Source organism: Anser brachyrhynchus (assembly GCF_964034855.1).
Source record: "Anser brachyrhynchus genome assembly, chromosome: 9".
In the NCBI taxonomy this organism is placed as follows: Eukaryota; Metazoa; Chordata; class Aves; order Anseriformes; family Anatidae; genus Anser; species Anser brachyrhynchus.
In genome coordinates this window covers 8,214,790-8,235,582 of record NC_137703.1, presented here as the reverse complement: position 1 = coordinate 8,235,582, position 20,793 = coordinate 8,214,790, and the positions used below count along the sequence as shown (strand labels likewise).

The window sequence follows — 20,793 nt, the reverse complement described above, 5'->3', positions numbered from 1 at the left end:
TGGAAGATCAAAGTTTATTTTCTTTTACTACCAGCATACAAAAAAAACATATTGCACATCAAACAACCAAAACAAAAATAAAAATACTCTACTAAGGACTAACATATGTAGTTTATACAGAATAAACTTTCTGGAAATTGATCTTTTCAGTAGTTCAGGTTATGTCTTAATGGACATGACTAATTCAGCTTAGTGTTAACTAAAGCTATGTTTGATTTTTAAATACTGTACAGTTTAATAAATAAACCAAACAAAGCCTCAATGTAGAACAGTCACTGCCAATGTCACCCAGTATCCCTGCAGAGTATGAGAATTTAACAAATGTATTCCAGTGGTCTGCAGATTTTTCCTCTACATACAGCATTTAAAAAACATGTATTAAAACAGACCAGTTTCCAGACTAAACTAATGGAGAAATTACATTTCAGTGCAAAATATTTTAGACTGCATTTCTTTCTAGTATTCCTCAGGTGAAGAAGTGGTTGCATATTATTAAAAATGTAACAAAAGCAGCTAATGCTTTCATAAAGAGTATTATGTTAGGGATCCCCCTCACATCTCTGCCGTATTTTGAAAACAAAATAACATTTCCTATAGCCAGCAATTTTGTTTATTTAAATGTTACATATACTATCTCAAGGCACATCTGATGATATATTTATAACACAGTAGGTGTCAAAGTATGTTTAACATATGATTTCTTCAGGATCCCTCCCCTTTCTGTATTCCAAAATGGAGGAACTGAAAGTGCGGTGTCAAGACTGGCGATCCATATTCTATCTTTGGCAAGCTTATACAAGCACTATTTTAAATGTAATGTAGAAGAACTGTAAACTAGGAACTTCAGTTTATGAAACACCATTCAGCACTGCTTCTTCCTGATTATTTCCCTCCTCTTGAACAGTAACTTTCTTTTCATCAGGACTGTGCTGTAATTTAGAAGGCTCATCCCCAGCAGTTGTAGCAGGACCATTCACTGCCTTTTCGGAAGGGCAGTTTTCATCAATTGCATCTTTTGCCTTAAAGAATAAGAACAGGATTATTAAAAATTCAGTAAAAAAACACAGAATACAATGTCTATTTCCCTCTGGCTCACAGCAACCTTGCAACGGGAATTTTTGCATTTTATTATGCAATGCTACTTTAGTAAATATAGTATTTTAGAGTACATAAGTCCTTTAATTTGAACCCTAAAACAGTTACTCAAGTCCCCACTGATATTCTACAAGCTAATGCTCAATTCTGTTTACTCAACCATTTTGACTTTTCATGATTTATTCTTGAACTCAGTACTCAAAGTGACCTAAATCAAGCATTCCTTTACTGTTTCACTGTAAGGGAAGAGAAAAAGGAAGTGTACATTTAAAATCGTCTTACCGCTTCTTTCTTGGTTTTGGCTAGTGTCTCCTTTGGAGGGTTTCTCTGTCTACTTTGAGATTCAGCTCGTGATATATAATCAGCTACTGTTACTGTACAAGGAAAAAAAATTAGTGACGCTCATATTAGAAATTTAACTTAGCATTAAGCTTCGTATCTTTTTTCTGCACAAGTTACGCTATAACTGGGAGATATCTCACAAAAGGCCTTCACTCTTACAGGTTATCAACTACATAGCAAGGATCAGTTCTTTTATGTTAATAAAGTTTTCAACAAAATCTGTGGTAGCTGGTGATTATCTGAAGACAGAATCTTAAAATTAGTAAAACAGTAATTTTGGCCTGATTGCTTAAAAAGAAGGGATTTCTATACCCATCTTCAAGAGATCAAAACTGCAGGCTCTTTAACTTTAGACAGTTTATTATTGGGATTTAACTATCTTCACTAGTGAAAAATTTCACACTAATAAAATTAAGGTAGGTTAAAATACAAAAAATATTAGGGGAGGTTCAGAATATGGCATCACTTACGATAAAAGATGCATTCAAATCCTTGTTACTTTCATGAAGCCACTGGCAAGAGAACTCACCCTCCTGGTACTCAAAAGGCAATCCACACTGTCAAATCTGGCTTGTGGGTGGGTGGATTAACTGTGATGTGCGTACAGGCACTCGAGTGGCTCTGTATGAGCGAGCCTGTACCCAACAGCAGGACAGCCATGCTTACACTGCTATGGCTACACTTACTGGATGCTGGCCAGCGGCTTTCTGACCTCTTTTCTTCTTACCACCTCAGCACATGTTCTTGTAGCTTGGTTTTGTCTTATCCCGCCCTCTCGTAACCACAACAATTGAGAGTCAACTCTATTTTTAGAATACACAGGACTACAAATTTAAATATGCATTTGTATCTTTGATGAACTAAAGCATATTAGAGTTGGCAAGCAGTATCTACTGAACAGTACAGTCAATTACATTTAGTATACCATGCATTCAGGTGAACTGTTTTCCTGGGTTTAGCAGTGACTGTGTAAGAAACAGATTATCAGCACAGGAAGTGTAACACACAGGTTTTCTGTTACATTAACTGGACTTTTCACAACTGGGTCCCTGCATAATTGTTGAGACCAAGTGAGTTTCCACACAAGGGGACTTATTTCTCTAAAATGATGTTCTGTACCCAACTCCTCTAATATAAAGAGGAAGCATGTTTTTACACACAGTGTAAAAGGCTCTTTAATAATAATCTTAATAATCATATACGTAGCAGGAACCCAAAAAGTATGGTGACATAACTAAATGACTGAAGTATGCTGTTAGTATTTAGGAGGAATAATTCCTTCTCTCAATTTCACTCACTATACACTTACTGAGTATTTATGAAGAGATTAAATTATTAGAGCATTTTCCAAATAGTATAACTACCAATGCTCTTAAGGTTGGTTTCAAAAATATTTCTTACAGAAATTGAAAATGGTATTTTGAACAAAAAGAAATCAACAGGGAAAAAAGTGAGAAAACTTTGGGGATTTGGTTTTGTTCGTGGAATGCTTTTATTTCAAGAAAAATACTAGAGGTTTTTGTAGAGATGACCAGCATCTCTTCCACCCCTTTATAAACTATCATTTTGTAACAAAACTACAGAATGCTGAAAAATAAGGTTACTTTTTTCTTAAAGTTTTAATTATTAGAAGAAAAAATGTTGTTGCTTTACAAGTCAAATATCATATGAGCACCACAGATATACAGAAAACAAATATGGGTGAAGTTTTGAGCCTGTCAGTCTAGAAGACCTTCTGTTACTACCTTATGGCACAGATGTACAAGCATTTTCTGAACAGGGCATTATACTGAGAATTAGCTAGTTCACCTTTAACATTTCAAGTGTTAGTACACACAAAAGAAGTGCAACAAGCCACAACAACAAAAAAATTGGAAACATGCAACTTCATTTAAATTCCTCCTCCTTCCCACCCTCAATTTGTGGATGATTTACAATGTTCACAAAAGCTGAAGACTGATAGCAGAAGTCTGAATCAAGCTCTGGACTGGCAGATACCATGTAGGTTCCCTCACAGTGCCTTGCCAGGGCACCTACAACCTGCCATTCCAACTCTGCTTCTCAGCCAGTGCTGAAAAGGTTGTGTCACATTCAATGCAAGTGCGCAAATGCAAGTGAGTGCAGATCATGAACTTTTTATATACATCTTGATCCTGGACCACTGAAGTCAACAGAAGTTTGGCTATTGACTTCAATGAGAACCGGATCAGAAGCATAAATTGTATTTCCAAGCAAAAAGTTAGACATTATAAATTAGTTTCATTAGACAGATTAAGAACTTTATAAAAGTTCTCCTAGTGTAAGAAATGTTTTTCATCTTTATCTAGTAGTCTTATTAGTTATTAACCTTTATATATTATGCAGCTATATGTAAAACAGCAGACACAACATTCTCTCATGCTTTTGACCTGAGAATACCCACAGCTTCACTCGAATTACCTGGCTGTCTATCTTCTGCCTGACCCCTGAAGCGACGCCTGCGGCTACGATTGCGTCGCTGGGGTTTTTTGTCACTATCATCTGCAATTGCAAAGTTTACCATGAACTATTTCTGACGAAAAAATAAATTCTTCAGCAGTTTCAGCATGGGGCATTTCAAATTACTTCTGTTAAAAAAGACAGGCTAAGACAGTCTGAAAGAACAACAAATTTATACTGAAAGCATACACAATGAAGTAAATGCCAGATTTTACTTTTTTGCTCCTGGCTCATGAAAACATTTAGGCATATGCTTAATGACCTCAGATTTCATTTATTAAATAACCGTATGTCAGATTTTAGCCACAACCATGAAGAAGAGTTTTTTCTACACTATTAAGTAACAGATTATATTCTTGTCCCAGTGAGTATCAAGAGAATTTACTGAGGGAAAGTACTTAAGCAGAGGCTGGCTAGAGATAAATTAACTGCTTAAGTAGCTTTCCTACCCTGACACTGAGGTTACTAAGGACAAAACAGAACACTGATCAGAGCACCGTGTCTCTATGAAAACAGCATTACTAACTGAAATCAAAGTTAGTCTTTGGTATCTCCATCAGATACGTTTTACAAAAGAGGCATATGAAAGTACTACTGGAGCTCAGTAAACAAGAACTTTCATGGCAGAGCCATGGAAGTAGAATTTTTCCTTTAATCAGACAACAACCTTTAACAGAACAATGACTCACCACTAATAAAAATGAACAAGTATTTCACTGCACTTACATTGATAGCACACTTCTTTCTTCCAAAATCGTTCTGGGACTATCTAACTGTTTACATACCTAAACCATTCTCATTAACAGAAGCTGTATCAGACTCTGTCATTCCATCCATTAGAACAGCATCTTCATCAGTCCGTCGCCTGCGCGACCTCCTGCGGCGGTTACTACTGTGGTGAGATTCACTAGCATCGGTATCCACAGTCTGGTCTGACTCTGTATTATCAAGTAAGCTGTAAGGGTTGCTGTCCGGATCTTTAAGCACTAAACGAACAGAAAGTTTGTATTTAAGATACTGTAGTTACACACATTTAATTTCCAGGCTGACTTAAATCTATGCTTCAAAACATTAGAACAATCTTATGAAAAGGTATAAATGCTATAGTTCTATGTGTAATGGTTCCTCTCTAACTAATCCAACAATATATATTCTGAGGCATCACAATGTGGCACTTAAATTACTGCATCACAAAGATTTCCAAGGTTAATATTAAAGAACTTTTTACTTTAAGCTGTTAAATGTGTAAAATATACCTTTCGCTTCATTAGCAGGATGGCACTTCTGTCACTATTCAAGTGTTGTGAATTATCTTACACAGTCAAACTCTGATAAAATGTTAACTTCCTGTGATTTCTTCTCCTTCCGTATCTAAACACAAGCTTAACTCAAAAGGCAACCACGGGTAGCATGCCCAAGATTTCTAAACTTTAATGTCATTATTGTGTATAGTAGAGGAAGGAAATGGAGATCATCATGAACAGAAGATGATGAACAGAATTCCAACGACAGCTTATGACAACAAAACATCACAGAATGGTTTGGGTTGGAAGGGACATAAGGATCATCTCATTCTAACCCCCTGCCATGGGCAGGGACACCTTCCACTGTCTCGGGTTGCTCAAAGCTCCATCCAGCCTGGCCTTGAACACTTCCAGGGACGGGGCATCTGCAGCTTCTCCCAACAATCTGTTCCAGTGCCTCATTACCCTCATAGTAAAGATCTTTTTCCAAATATCTAAATCTACCCTCTTTTACTTTAAAACAATTACTCCTTGCCCTATCACTACACTCCTTGATGGAGTCCCTTTTCTGCTTTCTTGCGTATCACAAAACCCCACTGAAATACCAAAGTATTACAATTACAATGTAAAAGCAGAGTGTTTAAAAGTACTAAGAGGTCAGAGAGGGAATTGCAAGGAACAAAAACAGAGCTCAAAATACATTTGAGACACACTACCAGAGCTAATAGATGACTTGCCACCACGAGGTCCACCACGTCCACGACCTCCAGATACACTGCGTCCTCGTCCCCCAGGACGTCGTCTATTGTCACGCTGATGTCTGCTTTCTCTGTCATCTTCTCCTGCCAAGGACCAGTCACTAAGTTCATCTTTTCTCTCAGATTCTGTTTCAGAGGGATTAGAGAGCTCAGAGTTTGTACCTTGTACAAAAAGGAAAAGAAAATTGGAAATGAGTAAGAAATGTGGGATTGTATTCTGGTTTCAGATTCTTAGAGAAGTCTTCTCAAGCATCAGGCCTAGTTATACGTATTCTATAAATATATACAAAAAACACAAATTCAAAATAAAAATCTATAGATATATCTTTTTATATAAATTTATATTAAAACATTTATGTGCACAAATAGAATATGAACAGTGTAAGTTACCTAGGTTTCTATGATTCTTAATTTTATTTGCAATAACAAGAGAAATTAGATCCAAGATTACTCAAACTGTAATTTATGTATGTGGATAAAATCAACAATTAAATACTACTTTCTCTTTGTGTGTACGCTGCAGGCATTTGATGCAGTTTCTAGGCAACTTCTCTGAAATTCCCAAGGACAACTTTGCCACCTTACAGCTAATGGCTGTCGCTAAGCAACCTCTTCTGGCTGCGGTAATGTACTTGAAAAATTTAACTGTTTATATTAAATATTGCTCATAACTTCCCATTGTTTCTGAGCTAACCAAACCTGCACAGCTTTTTATTACTAAAAAATCTGAACACCTACCATTTATGCTAAGCATCCAGAACTTCTCCCTACCAACAATTCTGGAATAAAGGTATTTACACTCCTATATAAACAAACTGAACATTCATTACGGTTTCAGTTTAGTCAAACAATTCACCAGGAAAGAGTAAAAAACAAAGTAATAAATATTATCAGTATCATCAGAATTAACCTGATCAACATGCCATGATCGAAGGTATCATCAGTGCCAGGCCACACAATTCAGAAGAACTGTGTGATTTTGTGACAGAAGTGAGCTACACGGAGATGATCAAGAGTAATTTACTGTATTCAATAATTTTCTGCCCTGTTTACTAGGGCGCCTATGTATCTTTATGAAATACATCTATATTTAAGTGCAGACTTTCCAACTGGGGGGATGCAGCTGAGTGAAAAGGGGATGTGCACACTTCTACAAGGAACTGCTACTCAGTTCCACAGAATACCTCACTACATCTAAAATCCAGTTAGTTTCTACCCAAATTCAAAAATGATTACGAAGAAGCTTTGTGCTACATCCATTGTAAGTTTTAATTTTCACAGGTATGCTCACAGAATGACCATGATCACAGACGAGCTTTTCTCCTCCTCAGTCAAGTCAGATAATGCTACTTTAAAAAAAATTGTGTCTCCTCAGAGTATCTGTACCTCTTGCACACACCATCACTTTAAATTTTTTGTCAACTGCTATCATTGAAAGCCAAGATTTTACCAGAGTTCAGTTTGCTCATTTTTTCAGTTAAAAATTTAACTTCAGCAAGAATATAAACTAACTAGGTTTTCTGAGCTATGCGGAAAAAAAGGCAATTCTGAATTTTCAGGTCTACCTTCAACTCAACTACTCTGAACACATGGATTCAAAAGCATACTGAAGACTCATTCAATAGCTGCTCTACAGTTGTAAAAACCACCACAAAAAACTCACCGTAACCTGATGTGTAATTGGGGCCTCTGCGGCCTCTCCCTCTTCCACTGTATGATCTGGAACCTTGCACTGAGGAGAGGGTACTCTCGTCAGTCGTATAACCCTTCTCTTTTTCTGGAACTCTAGCAGAGGAAGGTCTGAAACCCATACCAATCTGACGCAATTGTTCATCAATCTGGAGCCGTTCCAGTCTTAGTTGCTCTACCTCCTACATAAAAAGGAAATAAATGTCAGATAAAGACATCTTACTTTTCCCCACAAAATACCATTGCCCATCCAGTCACAGGAAAAACTAACATTCCTTTAGGTGAGTTAATGCTACCTCAAAGTTGACTACAAGTAACGGGATTGATCTATGAGTTTTGCAATCCTGGCATTTTGGAAGAAATCTAAAACCTTTCTTTTAAAACACCATGTTGAAAGATTGTTGAGAGGTAACCATCTTAAAAACAATGCTTCACTGCACTTTTTCTAGTCACCCTTAAAAAAACCCTGTCAGAGTAACAAGATCAAATTAATTCATTATTTCTGTGAAGTCACACCCCTAGTCCTACAAAGCCAACTAGTTTAGGCAGGCAATTCTTTTAAATACTACTTAGCATAAGAAATTCCATCCCACACCAACACAGCATTAACCTCAGAGCAACAAAACAATAACATGGAGAAAACAATTGCATATTACTTCTCAAATGCCACTTAGAAGTGTTGTTTAAAGTCCAGTTCTTTGAATACCAACAGTACTAAGTACTCACGATAACGTATTTAAAGGCCTAAATAGCTCTTACATGCAATGTAAGAGTTCATGACACCAAACCTTAGTTCACAGCCTACAAAGAAATCGTTCAGCAGTTGCAAAACACAATGAAGTTGTTACTCAAGTATTTTCTTACTTCAAGAAAAGCTACTTCTACAGCTTCTTTCTTCCAAAATGCACTTACCTTCAGATACGCAATGTGGTATTCTAAAAGAACTTGGACATTTCCAATGCTTTCCTTAGTACCCACAAATACAAATGGTACCATTCCCTACAGAAACAAAATGCCAAATCTTACATTCAGGAAGAAAATTATCAAAACTATACTTTATGTACGCAATTAAAAATATTTTAATTATAAAAAAATCAGAACAAAGGCAACTGAATCTTGGGCTGCAAAGACACCAGAAATAGCTTAAAGATTGAAGCAAATACTTATTTGTTAAAAATTTCAGACTGTCTAGCTTTCCAACATCCTATTTTAGCAGTTGAGGTAACCTAACATATACTGTCTACATTCCATTGTGTTGCCTATGCAACACAACTGCTGCGTGTGTTTCTGTCATTGTAGGTGTGCATAAAGGCATCCAAAGATTCCTGAGAAGTGTGCAGTGGTTAATTAAACCAACTTTGCAAGATGAAGCACCTTTAGAAGATTTCATCTTATGTTCTCATATAGTTAAAATACGTTAAACAATTTTAGGCTGACAGCGTTAACAGTTATTCAGCTACAGTACGTGAAGGAGAAAGCTTAAAAATAAGTCTTGCTTCAGTAGCAAAAACCATTTCTTGAATTGTTTCATACAAGATTCACTGCAAGATGCCGGTCTGAAAAAAATTTTATAATCTATCTCTATAGCCATCAAAAAATTGTAAAACTGGATATATTACACAATCCACAAGCATGCCTCTATCCCATAAAACTACCCAAATCACAGTCACCACGTTTTTATAACTTGGACATCACCACTATTATAGGTTAGCCATGAAAAACCAAGGGCACATAGGCCAGCTGCCTAATGATGCAGAGATTAACAATATTCCCGTTCTAATGCTGTAAGGTAGTACTTTAAGTCATTTAAGTCAAGCCCCAGAAATTTTCACCTTCTGGATGTTTTCCCTTATTTTCTTTGTTAAAGCATTCAAAATGGCTCATTTGTTAAGGTTTCTATTTTAATAGGAAGAAAGAAGAAAGTACTTACATCTTCACGTGGCAGTTTATTTTCGTTATCTCCTTCAATTCTCACCCTGACGACTCCAGACTTGTCTACAATCTCCTGAATCACTTTCCCATTTTTTCCAATAACTTTTCCTTTGGAGGGCAAGAATGGTTAATTTTGCACCAGTGTGCAAAATATTTTGAACAGCTGTTTGATAATTTACATACAACATAATTGTAACAACCCAACTCTTTTACCTTCTACTTCTTCCCCCCAAAGTTTTCTCCTACTTCACACTCGTAAACAAAAACTGTGTTAGAAGAGAAGGCCAAAAATTCTAAAATTATATTTAAACTGTATGCATGCATAGAATGGCTAGTAGTTACCAAGATTATGCATATAGTTTGAAAAGACTAAATTACTTTCTAATTAAATGGAAAAATCAAATATTGTACTAGAAGCTAAATCTTCTATGCACGGTCAGGCTTAGTAGGCTCTCTTTCCCCAGGTTTTCATATTTTAGCAGTATTACATACCAACAAGATTTCTGGGAACCTGAATAAAATCCTCCACAAATTCCAAGTAACTTCTAGCCTTTTTTACTGCATCAGCAGTCTGAAAAACAAATTAAAAAACATTTATTTCTGAATGCAACATGATAAAGATAAAACCCTATAGCAACACCCATAAACCTTCCAAATGGCAAGCATTTTCAAAAAGAGGAGACGAGAGGCAAAATTAATCTACTTAAGAAATAAACACTAAAGAAATAACTGAGTGGCCAATTACAAGAAAACATACTGCACTAAGGAATATGTCCTCATCAAACGTGAACCTGTAATTTATAAGTAATATTACAATCAAGACAATTCCCCTTTCTGAATGGTAGTTCTGGCCACAGTTCAGTTATCAAGTTTTCTAAGATACAGGAGAACTCTCTTTAAGTCCTTCCTTATGGCTTCATTGCCAGGTGACAGAAATTAAATGACTGTTAATTGAATACTAAAAGTAATGAAAAAATAAATATACAGCTTAAAATTACCAACAACAGGAGTATAGAATGCATGAATGAGTGTTCGAGTGTCAGCAATGATAACTTTTCATCGTACTAATGCCTTTAAGCCCTTTCATCTCTCATATTTTCACACAAACACGAAGCAAAAGTATCACCAGCTCCCGGACCTTTAAATGAAATACTGGGGAACTCCTAGGACAAGAAATTCACAAACTTCTACTTCTGGCAGAAATCAAAATGCTGAGGAGGGAAACATGGGAGATAATAGATTTCAAGATGATGAAACAAGCAATAAAGCTTGGGAAAAAAAAACAGGCAAACAGGAAGTGGTTGGTTGTAGAAAGCAGAGCTATACTGCGTACTCCAAGTAACAGATAAAACGATGCAAAGATCAACACACATTAGCAATTTTCACCTTCAATGAACTCTACAAGTAGGACATAATTAGAGAGTTCACAATGTCCTGCCTCAGAGGTACGTTTATCACTTCTTTCCCAAATAAAGATGAAGGAACAGTGACTGCTGTCACACAAGCAGCATCAGAATGAGAAAGCCAACAGCTGCCAGGGACTTAAGAGCTCCAGCATACCCATATGCATATCTGCGCTCTGCCACAAGTACTCAGAAGTTTTGTGCGCATACAACCCATGTGACTCACACCCCAGCAGGAGATAGCATATAAAGCTGCCTTGGATAACGCATACTCAGCTCCCTGCAGCCAGTAATTCAGAAAAGGAAAATAATGACTATGCATACATGGGGGGAAAAAAAAAGTAAGTTGAAAATATCAGTGTGCACATGGATTAAACACCTCAATAAAAATCCAGTTACTAGTAACTATCTTTCTAACTTTGAGTTCCAGTCTGTATGTCTATTCCTGCTTTGGTTACTCCATAGAATCAAGGTATGTCCAAGTTACTTGTAGAGTCTAATAGGAAGATTAAATGCAGGATGTTTCCCTAATCCCAGCATTATTCCTGCTATTTTTGCAGCAGCATAGTTCTAAATGAGTGTGAAACACCTGTAGAATTGGTAGCACAGGTTAAACCCCTCAAGTAATGTTCTAACAGGGCCGCAGTGACAGCAGCATTGCTGTGACACTGCTCTTCTGCCTCATGAATGTATTATAGCTTTGGTCCAAAGAACAGCCCTGTTTTAAGGCTCTCTCAAGATTTAAAACACCTCAGGTAAGAGGCACACAAATGAAATACAGCAGTATTTTGTCCATCATTAGTTTGCCAAAAACAAAACCAGCATTAAATCGCTACGTTAAAAAAAAGGAAAAAAGGAAAAGCAGCAGATAAGACTAGAATGCATTTGGCTACATCAGAGAACAGATATCACACATCAGAAAAACCCCATAGTGAACTATAGCAGGCTCAGGGCAGGGGGAGGGCACCAATAAGAACAGCACAGGAAGTCTGAAAAAAATCAAGCAAGATTACAGTAAACAGTATCTCTCACAGGTTGACGGAGGTGTACAGTGCAGCTACCCTTGAATCTGTGCATCAGCACATGGACTGATTAGGAAAGAACACATCACATGGAGACCATCACTGCAGTAAAGTCTCTTACTTCACATACAAGCTGCCACAGTGTGAGTATGTTTATGGCCATTCAAAAAAAGTACTCAGCTCTTTCCAGTTCTTAGTTCTGAGTATAGCTCTCACTGCCCTAAAAGCAGACAAAGCAAAATGCTTATCAGATTCACAAAAAGTTCCTCTTACCTCCCCATAGATTCTGAAAGTACCAGTATCCTCCTCAAGTTCAATTGCAGTAACTCCTGGAACCTTTCTGGCTTGTTGTATGTTACTGCCATGTGTTCCTATAGCAAGTCCCATTAAATCTTCTCTGACTACAAATTCCTCATGAAATGCCGCAGCAAGCTGTTTTGTGCACTGAAGGGGAACAAAATAAGGCTCATTCACATGCACTCAATGTAAAGCACAGTTAGTTATGTGCTTGGTTTCAAGCAACAAAAATTTCAAGCTATAACTTACTTCTAAGTGTTTTGTAGCTTCTTCATTTCTTGACATAAGCATAAGTTTGGTACGAATGCTGCGCAAATGCATGTCACTCAGAATATTCACTCTCTTCACTGTTGCTTCACTGGCAGACTACAAAAAGGACAGTCATTTTTTAGAAAAATTCACACTGAACGGACAGAAGTTATAAACATGATCCAAATTTCCAGTATTTACAAATACGGTTTTTCTTCAAAACTAAGCATGAAAAATTCAGCACCACCTCTGCAAACCTACAATTTTCTGTTCTAACTCAGAGCATATTTTACGCTAAAAATTTTGCTTCTGATCTACATAGTAGCTCTTTCCCCTTGATATGATATTCCCCAGACAAAAAAAAAAATCAGTATCATTCTAAGATATGCATACTTGTCACTCACTGACTCAGGGGGAGAGCTAAGGAAATAAGCAGGGAAAACAAATCCCTAGAGTCAGATTTAAGTAGGTAATATCACAAACAGAACCATGCAGAAAAGCTACTGCTGGAAGAAGTCTATGTACTGAGACAAAACAGGCACAGAAGTATCTAAATGAACAATTCTTTATTGGCTGTATGTTTCTCTGCTTGGAAAAGGAATTTCACATTTGAAAAGACCAACCAAGCTATTTTTGCAAAAACTACTTTAATCCACCTAGAATCATGCTTGGTCACTCCTTATGTTCCAAGCTCTCAGAACCCTGGTAATCCACCCTACCTATCGGCCAGTCCACGCCCAGGCTTCAACATGATGTGAACTGATGCAGTTCTTCACATGGAAACCCAACTTTAGGTCAAAGGACAAAGTGTTAATACTGTACAGGTAGACTCCACCATTCCAGAGCTGAGGAAGCTATAGTTAGCTTTAAGCAATCTGTACAAGTCACTGAAACACTCAGCTCAATGACAAAATCATGAGACGTTACTCCTAAATTTAGGCCAATCCCCTTCCAAAGGCCTACCCTACAAAGACATCTACATATATTAAAAACACTAACAACTTACATAGCTTGACAAGTTCGACTGCATTCAGTGCAAACATACAGATGAATACATATGTAACGTAAATAACATACTGAAAATTCATGCAACATTCACATCGAAATACTTACCAGTATTATTAGTTGAGCAGTTTCAGCATGATAGAAAATTCGACATGCTCCTACAGCTTTCTTGAAATCTTTATGTGCATTTTCATTAGCGCATCTGAGGAGATAAGCGATCGTTAAAATATTTTAAGATGCATCAAAACAGAACACGCAATATGATTACTAGTTTACAATAAAGTATGTTCAGAAATTAGAAAAATTCTCTCATTACACATTTCCAGAGCTTATTTCTCTGTGGACTGCATATCATCACAGTTATAAGGCAAATCTCAGTAGCAGAGACTCGCTGTGAGTTTATCAGCTACTCAAGCCGAAAGCAAGACCTGAAGATCCCACCTCAGCACTTGCTTTTTGTGCCCCCACCCCAAAGGCTCAGCACAGACCCCAGCCTGTAGTTTCTAGCTCAGCTACAGCAGCAAAAGCCACCATCAAGGTTCTTAATGGACCTGTCAGTTGTCCTTTAAAATATTCCCCCAACACTTCTCAATAAATTAACCATCGTATTATGAAAGTGTGCATAGTTACTCACGCATCTCTCAGATCTTCAGGGACATCCACTGTGCATTTGAAAAAGGTGTTCTTTTTGACAGTTTTATTTTGATTCACAGGTCGGAGTCTTTCGTAAGTGACAATTTCATTGTAAGTGGCATCACAAGCAGCATATTCAATGACATAAAACTACGGGAGAAGTTTTTTTTTCAAATGTTAACTTCAGTTGGAAACGAAGACATTCTAATATTACCAACACCAAGAAAGTACAAAATATTCATATCTACACTAAGAGTCCTCCAAACCAGGTTATCTAATTTTGTGAACACACAGAACTTACTCCAATATCAGGAAAGAGTAAATCACTATGTTGTGACATACTTTTCCACATGCTATTTTCTGATTTTAAGTTTTAAATTGGCACAACATATTTTTATAGCATAACTAATTTGACAATGCTCTGATAATGCTCTATAAAGGTACCAGGCTTCAGAGAATGAAAAATCATTTTCTCGTGTCAATACTAGATAATTAAGAATTAGAAAAAAACAAATTTGAGATTTAAAATGTTTCTTTTACTACTCTGATGAGACCATACAGAGCAAGAATAGTTCTTCCAGTTTAAAAGCCAAAGTTTCTAACCAAGCAAGACAGCAAACTGATAGTACAACCCCAAACTTCTGTGGCATGTAAGAGAAGCAGATTAGCCCCAAGTTAAGAACACAGTAATTTAAATCAGTTTAACTATCTCCTTTTTTTAACAAGGTTCATCCACAAGGATCAAGAAACACGATCCTCCTCTGATAACTGCTTACTTATAATTCTATTTCAATTATCACCGTGCCATTACAGAATTCACTAGCAGTTATTAATTGTTAACAGTTGTTTAAAACAGTATCATAAGTTAGACAATTTTTTTTTCCTCAATCCTGTTCTCCTCAGTTTTGGGGATCTAACACAACGGAAGCATTGAGACATAGGGCCTTTCCTACTACGAAGCTGAATTCTCTTGCTTTCATTTCAAAAAATAAAGTTTTAATGATATGATACCAGACATCACCATTGCTTTTTCCTTTTTTTTAAAAAATCTAAATGTACAAGCTATTTTGCAGATGCAACCATAACAACCAGTGGCAAAATACAAGGTTGACGTATGTAAAAAAAAAAATGTTTTTACACTACACTCAATGGAAATACACATGTAAAAAAGAAACGACAACACATTCATAGATACAGTGTGATTAATTACCAGAATTAAATTTAAACAGTGACTTTAACTGCAAGTAAAGGGTACTGCCTTACTAAGTTCTTAGCACCAAGTTCAATTCACAAATTATGTTTGTTAGAACCAGTATTATTATGCATGCATACAGCCCTCCAAGCAATTAAACTACTAATAATCAAAGTGGCCTACGCAGATACAAAAATACAACTCTCACTTGCATGAATGCAGCATGGGTCATTTCAAAGTCATCTTGGCTTAAAATTCTGTTTTGATATGTTTTTGTACTGGTAGTAGATTATTTTTTTTTTTGTACCACAAAGAGCTTTTATATTTACTGTTATTTAATATAACAACATGAAAGTAACAACATGGGAGCACTAAGTTTTAAAATAGTTTACCTCTCCTTTCATCATTCGAACTTTTGCCAGCCACCAGCCACAAGGTTCTTGATCATTTGCTCTGGAATAAACCTGGGAATGGAAGTAGTTAAAAAACAGACTTTAACAAAAACATCTGATGTGCAGATATGCAATGAAGAAAGAACATCTCAACTTTTTTAATTTTCATGAAAATGAAAATTATGCTACACAGAAGTAATTTTTGTATTAGTTTTTCACTGTTCCACGCTCCTTGCACAAATTTTCATTATTTTGCACTGCCAGGATTACGAACAAACTAGATTACTAGCCTAAAACTACAATGGTATCCTAAAGATGCTTCCATTCTAAGGACAAACAAATACTAAAGACACTACAATAAGCCAGGGATGGAACATGTACCTTCTGTTTCACAGTTTAACTCGCTATTTCTAAATAGCGCCGCTTCTCTGTAAAATAGTATCATTTAAACTATTTCCTACAAGGTATTTTCATAGTAGATATTTCACCTAGTTTGAAACTTAGGTTATTGGAAGATCATTATTACATTTTCACATCACAATATTTCTAACTGTTACATACCAGATGAAAAATGAAAATTAGCTGATTTGGTTTTTAATTTTGAAACACACTATTTTCAAAATTTAGATTAAGTTCCATTGGTAATTTTCAGTGAAATACACGATTACTTTCCAGTTTCACTGGAAGACAGCAGGTTTTGATTTCTAAGTACTACGAGAAAATCAAAACATTTTTTATTTACTGGCTTAATAAATCCATTACTAGAGACGTGCTCCATTTTAAAATCATTACTTTGCTTATATACTTAAAATTGTCACCATCTTGAACAGACCATCAGTAGTGTAACAAAATAGTTCATTAAGAAAAGAAACATATGGATAAACTCACCTCCACTTCATCTCCTTCACCAATTTCTTTCTTGATATCAGGGGGTGGGGGTAATCTGACTTCATTAAAGGGTACCTGGCGCTCCGGCTGCCAACTGAAAGATGAGACATTGCACATTAGCTCCAGAATTCTTTTTTTTTTTTTAAAAATAACTTGTTTTTAGAACTCAGTTTAGTTAAATCACTCTTTCTATACAATCAAGTCAGTTCATCCATTGCTAGAGTTAACCGTATAAGCAAAGTATCAAAATAACCCTGTTGAGACCAAAATAATATCTGAGAAGATATTTAATGACAAAACAATTCTTGAATTAACTTTAAATGAATTAAAATTGAATGGGTTCATTAAACCGATTTCATAAACCCTCCATGAAAAGATTATATGATATACTTAAATTTTTAAAAACAACAAAAAAAACAAGGAAGATTACAGATAGCTTTTGTTGAGGTTGGATGGTATTTTTGCCATAAGTGTTATTTAAACCTCATTTCTGAAAAACAGCAGTGGGCTAGAAAAAAAAGATTACTTGTAATTCATTTATCCTTGTAACTGTAACTGTCATTAACCCCAGGGTGTGGGTTCCCCCTGCCCCCTTTGTTAAGTTTTTACTCTCACAGGTGCAAAGGCAAATGGTAAGACTTGAGGACAAAATGCATTCCCCATAGTACAGGGTATATAAAACTTCAGTTTGGAAACAGTATGAGCAAAATAATCATAACTGAACAACAGGATACAAATTGCTGTAAACAACTGAGCAGCTTAAAGTTCTCTTGAGAATTTCAACTGTGCCTTGTAGTTTCAGAATCCAGCCAACAGGAGCTTACAGAAAGTTATAAATTGCCCATAATGAGATGCTGTAACTGAAGAGACCTTGCATCTTCAATAAAATCTACTTAAAATTGTAGTGAGCTAGTTTTGCTTCCATCTCTAATCACATAGATGGACTCCATCCACTGTAAGTAGATGGGCCAGTAATGACTTACCCATTTCAGCAGCAAGATTTTTTTTTTTGATAAAACAGTGGAAAAGTACACAAAAGGCTCAGTTTCCAGAATACAAGTTTTGATGGCAAAAATTCCAAAACTGGGGCATCTCAGTAGTGAAATGCCAAGGAAAGATGTCTTAAGAAATGACCTGCGACCAGCTACAAATTGCCTACTAAGAGAATCAGACGGAACAAATATCTGGTGCAAAACATGAGAAAAAAAGAGCATGCTTGCTTCCTACAACACAATCTTTCCTCTGATAGGGCTGCTTCAAATTCCCACGGGCCTACATGAAACTGCACCTGAATATCTAATTTTTAGTTGTATGCAACAATAAAGGTTTCCATTTCCTGAAGCTTCTTTGTTCATTCTCTGCCTCTTCCCAAAATATTTCCTAGAAGAAATCAGTACCTGCCCAGAGATTATTGCTACGGCCACAAAATCATCATTAGCAACTTGTGCTGTAAACCAACTTTGGGTACCTTATGATAGCTGTAGGTAAAGACTGGCTAACAACAGGCAAAATGTAAACTGACTGCCATTAGCAGTGTACACTTGCTTACTTTGTTAGCACTGATCACTATCACAGCAGAATCATGCATTCAGGACTGTACACTCATTAATTTCAATTTTATTAAAGCCCTTATGAATTTAACTCTGTAAGACGGGTAATAACTCATCAGATTTACATCACAGCATGACTAGAGTAGTCTACATACTTCCTGATAGGATCTATTGTGACATTACGTCGCAGCCCATCCTTTATGGAACATAGCTGCTGCCACACATTGAAACATATTGATTACATGGATATAAAACAGCCGAAATGTGTTTGTCAATAATGAGACAGCTGCTGTGAACCACAAGCACTTCCTTTAGCTTACTTGGGTTGTCACATGAAAGCATGCCTTGGAGGCAAAGAGCCTCTAACCTTAAAGAAAGGCAACCTGGATGCTGAATACGAAACTGAAGATTGGCCACATCTCCTCAGATCAACAACAGGATAAAGCTGTGTTTTTTGAGGGGTGGGTGGAGTGGGAAATGAGTGTTGTCGATATGAAAACCAAGGAGACAGTAACAGCCTCCATAATCTCCTCATTAAGTGTTAGCACGAATTATGGCTGCCACTTCATCTTCTAACCATTATTCAGTAAAGAAGGGCTAGAAAATACAGGATAGAAAGAATCAAAGACTGGACTTTGCAGAGTAAACCCTAGGATTACCTTTTCCTCCCTAGAGTTTTTTCATATGCGTGAATATATACATAGATGTAACACACATCCTAAGATTATATAAGCAATATTGTATGTTTATTCAATATTATACAATATTGATTTTATAATTATAAACACTCGTATTAAACATTATGTAGTGTTGTGCATACACAAATGCATACTCTCTAGTATTACGTTACCCCCCCCCCCAGCCTTCCTTTAAGAACAGCTCAGACTAATGTACAGGTTGATGTGGGCAGGGCTTACTAACAATTTTCACACCAAAAGAAGTCACATTTTTAGCATCTCCACCTAGCAACTGGAAGGGAAACAGCAAAGAGGATGTGACTCCCCGAATACCCTAAATTACACTGGAAACTCTCAGGTAATCCACAGCGTTATCAGTCAGAATGCCTAGCAAGTATTCATTTGTAGTTTACCATCCCATGGATTATCTTTGACTTGCTGCTATAGGTCCCTGATGGTGCTGCTGTGCTTATACAATAAATAAAGAGGGCAGCATGCATAATTTTTTCTCCAGTGCTTTCAGATTTGCACTTTTCCACACCAAAAAAAATAACTGGCTTTAAACTGAATGTGTGTACATGTATGTATATTCTTCAATAGTTTAAAAAAATCACTCAGAATACTTGCACTGTTTCTTCTGGTTGATGATGCTGACAAGCACTCCCCAGGTTAGACATAATGAATTGCTTAGTAAATAGAGATACTTTGATATTTTCCATTTGCTTTATATTTTTGCTACATATTTGCATTTCCATTTTTGCTTTATATATAAGAATAGCAGGCAGCTGCCACCACTTATTCTCTACTTAAAATTGGCTAACACATCTATGGGCATTACTAAAATATAAAAAAAAAGGAAATGAATGCCTAACTGACTTGCTCACTTATGATACTACAGCTACTCACGAAATCATGGAGACTGAATAGTGAGCCTTTATTTCCAGAACAACACTTTTCTAATGAAGCCCAGTTCCTTTTAATATCAAAACAAAACATAAATGATTTTTTAAAATAAAATACTTACTTGTTTTCAAATACAACTGTGAGTGAATCCTCATGAACATCTTTGATAAATCCCTAAAACAAAAACAGTTTTTGTTATAAGAAGGCACATGAAATCAAAACAAGGCAGCAATTTCAGTACAGCTTGAAATTAACCCAAACAGCCGAGCATCACCAATATTGGGATTTGAATTTAGGAAAGTTCTCAGACACAATCCCACTGCTTGCATGAGGTTGCTGATATACTTAGCCATCTATGCTAAGAAATATATTGAACATAGGTTATTTCATGTGCCTCTTCAAATGAAACCGGCGTATTTACAACTGATATATTACTTCCTGAGTTTTTTTATTTACATGTCTACACAACTATTTTACAGGAGCAAAATTATACAGGTCCAAGCCCAGGGCAGTTAGTGCTACTCACAGCTGTTTAACATTGTACCATGAGTTGTACTATTTGCTTTTACAGGTGTTATTCTCAGAACAAAAATGAATCCCAAGCAGCTTTCCTTCAAAATGGTGTGACACCAAACTTGGCTAAAAATTGGTCATACGGGCTGCTACATGGCTACATGCATCACCTTTCAAATACAGAACTGGGGACAGTATGAGGTAAAATACCTGCAGGACCTATAGAAAAACAAAGCAAATGTTTCACATCATTCTGTGTCACATTATTATGATCTCAGGAACAACTGAGAGAAAACCCTACTTTTTTTTTTTCCTTTTGAAAAGAGGAATTCTTGAGGATGCACTGATTATGTCAAAAACCTAAAGGCGAAGAACAATCTGATTCAGCTGTACTTATATACACATGCGGAAATTAAGTTCCTCCATTTCTTGGTTAAGGAAGGAAGGCATGGTGCAAAAAAAAAAAAAATAAAAGAAATCCACATGACAAAACAACAGACAAAAAAATTCTAACTACTCCCACTTTTTGCC

General features: G+C 36.3%; 1 protein-coding gene across 4 annotated transcripts in view; it reads right to left on the bottom strand.

The window, feature by feature from the left end:
* FXR1 (FMR1 autosomal homolog 1) overlaps nt 1–20,793 on the bottom strand; it is a 29,025-nt gene continuing 8,232 nt past the window's right edge. The window contains exons 2-17 of one of the 4 annotated variants that reach the window (XM_080604599.1): nt 19,871–19,923; nt 16,620–16,713; nt 15,732–15,803; nt 14,149–14,297; nt 13,623–13,716; nt 12,510–12,626; nt 12,237–12,407; nt 10,031–10,109; nt 9,537–9,646; nt 8,519–8,605; nt 7,581–7,788; nt 5,876–6,043; nt 4,701–4,901; nt 3,877–3,957; nt 1,378–1,469; nt 1–1,019 (exon numbers count right to left, since the gene is read on the bottom strand). In XM_080604599.1, the coding sequence (XP_080460725.1) occupies nt 849–1,019; nt 1,378–1,469; nt 3,877–3,957; nt 4,701–4,901; nt 5,876–6,043; nt 7,581–7,788; nt 8,519–8,605; nt 9,537–9,646; nt 10,031–10,109; nt 12,237–12,407; nt 12,510–12,626; nt 13,623–13,716; nt 14,149–14,297; nt 15,732–15,803; nt 16,620–16,713; nt 19,871–19,923 (1,947 nt within the window). In that variant the 3' untranslated portion in view covers nt 1–848. Of the gene's footprint in view, nt 1,020–1,377; nt 1,470–3,876; nt 3,958–4,700; nt 4,902–5,875; nt 6,080–7,580; nt 7,789–8,518; nt 8,606–9,536; nt 9,647–10,030; nt 10,110–12,236; nt 12,408–12,509; nt 12,627–13,622; nt 13,717–14,148; nt 14,298–15,731; nt 15,804–16,619; nt 16,714–19,870; nt 19,924–20,793 lie in introns of all 4 variants that reach the window. The other 3 variants (XM_080604598.1, XM_080604601.1, XM_080604600.1) reach the window with 3 other exon arrangements.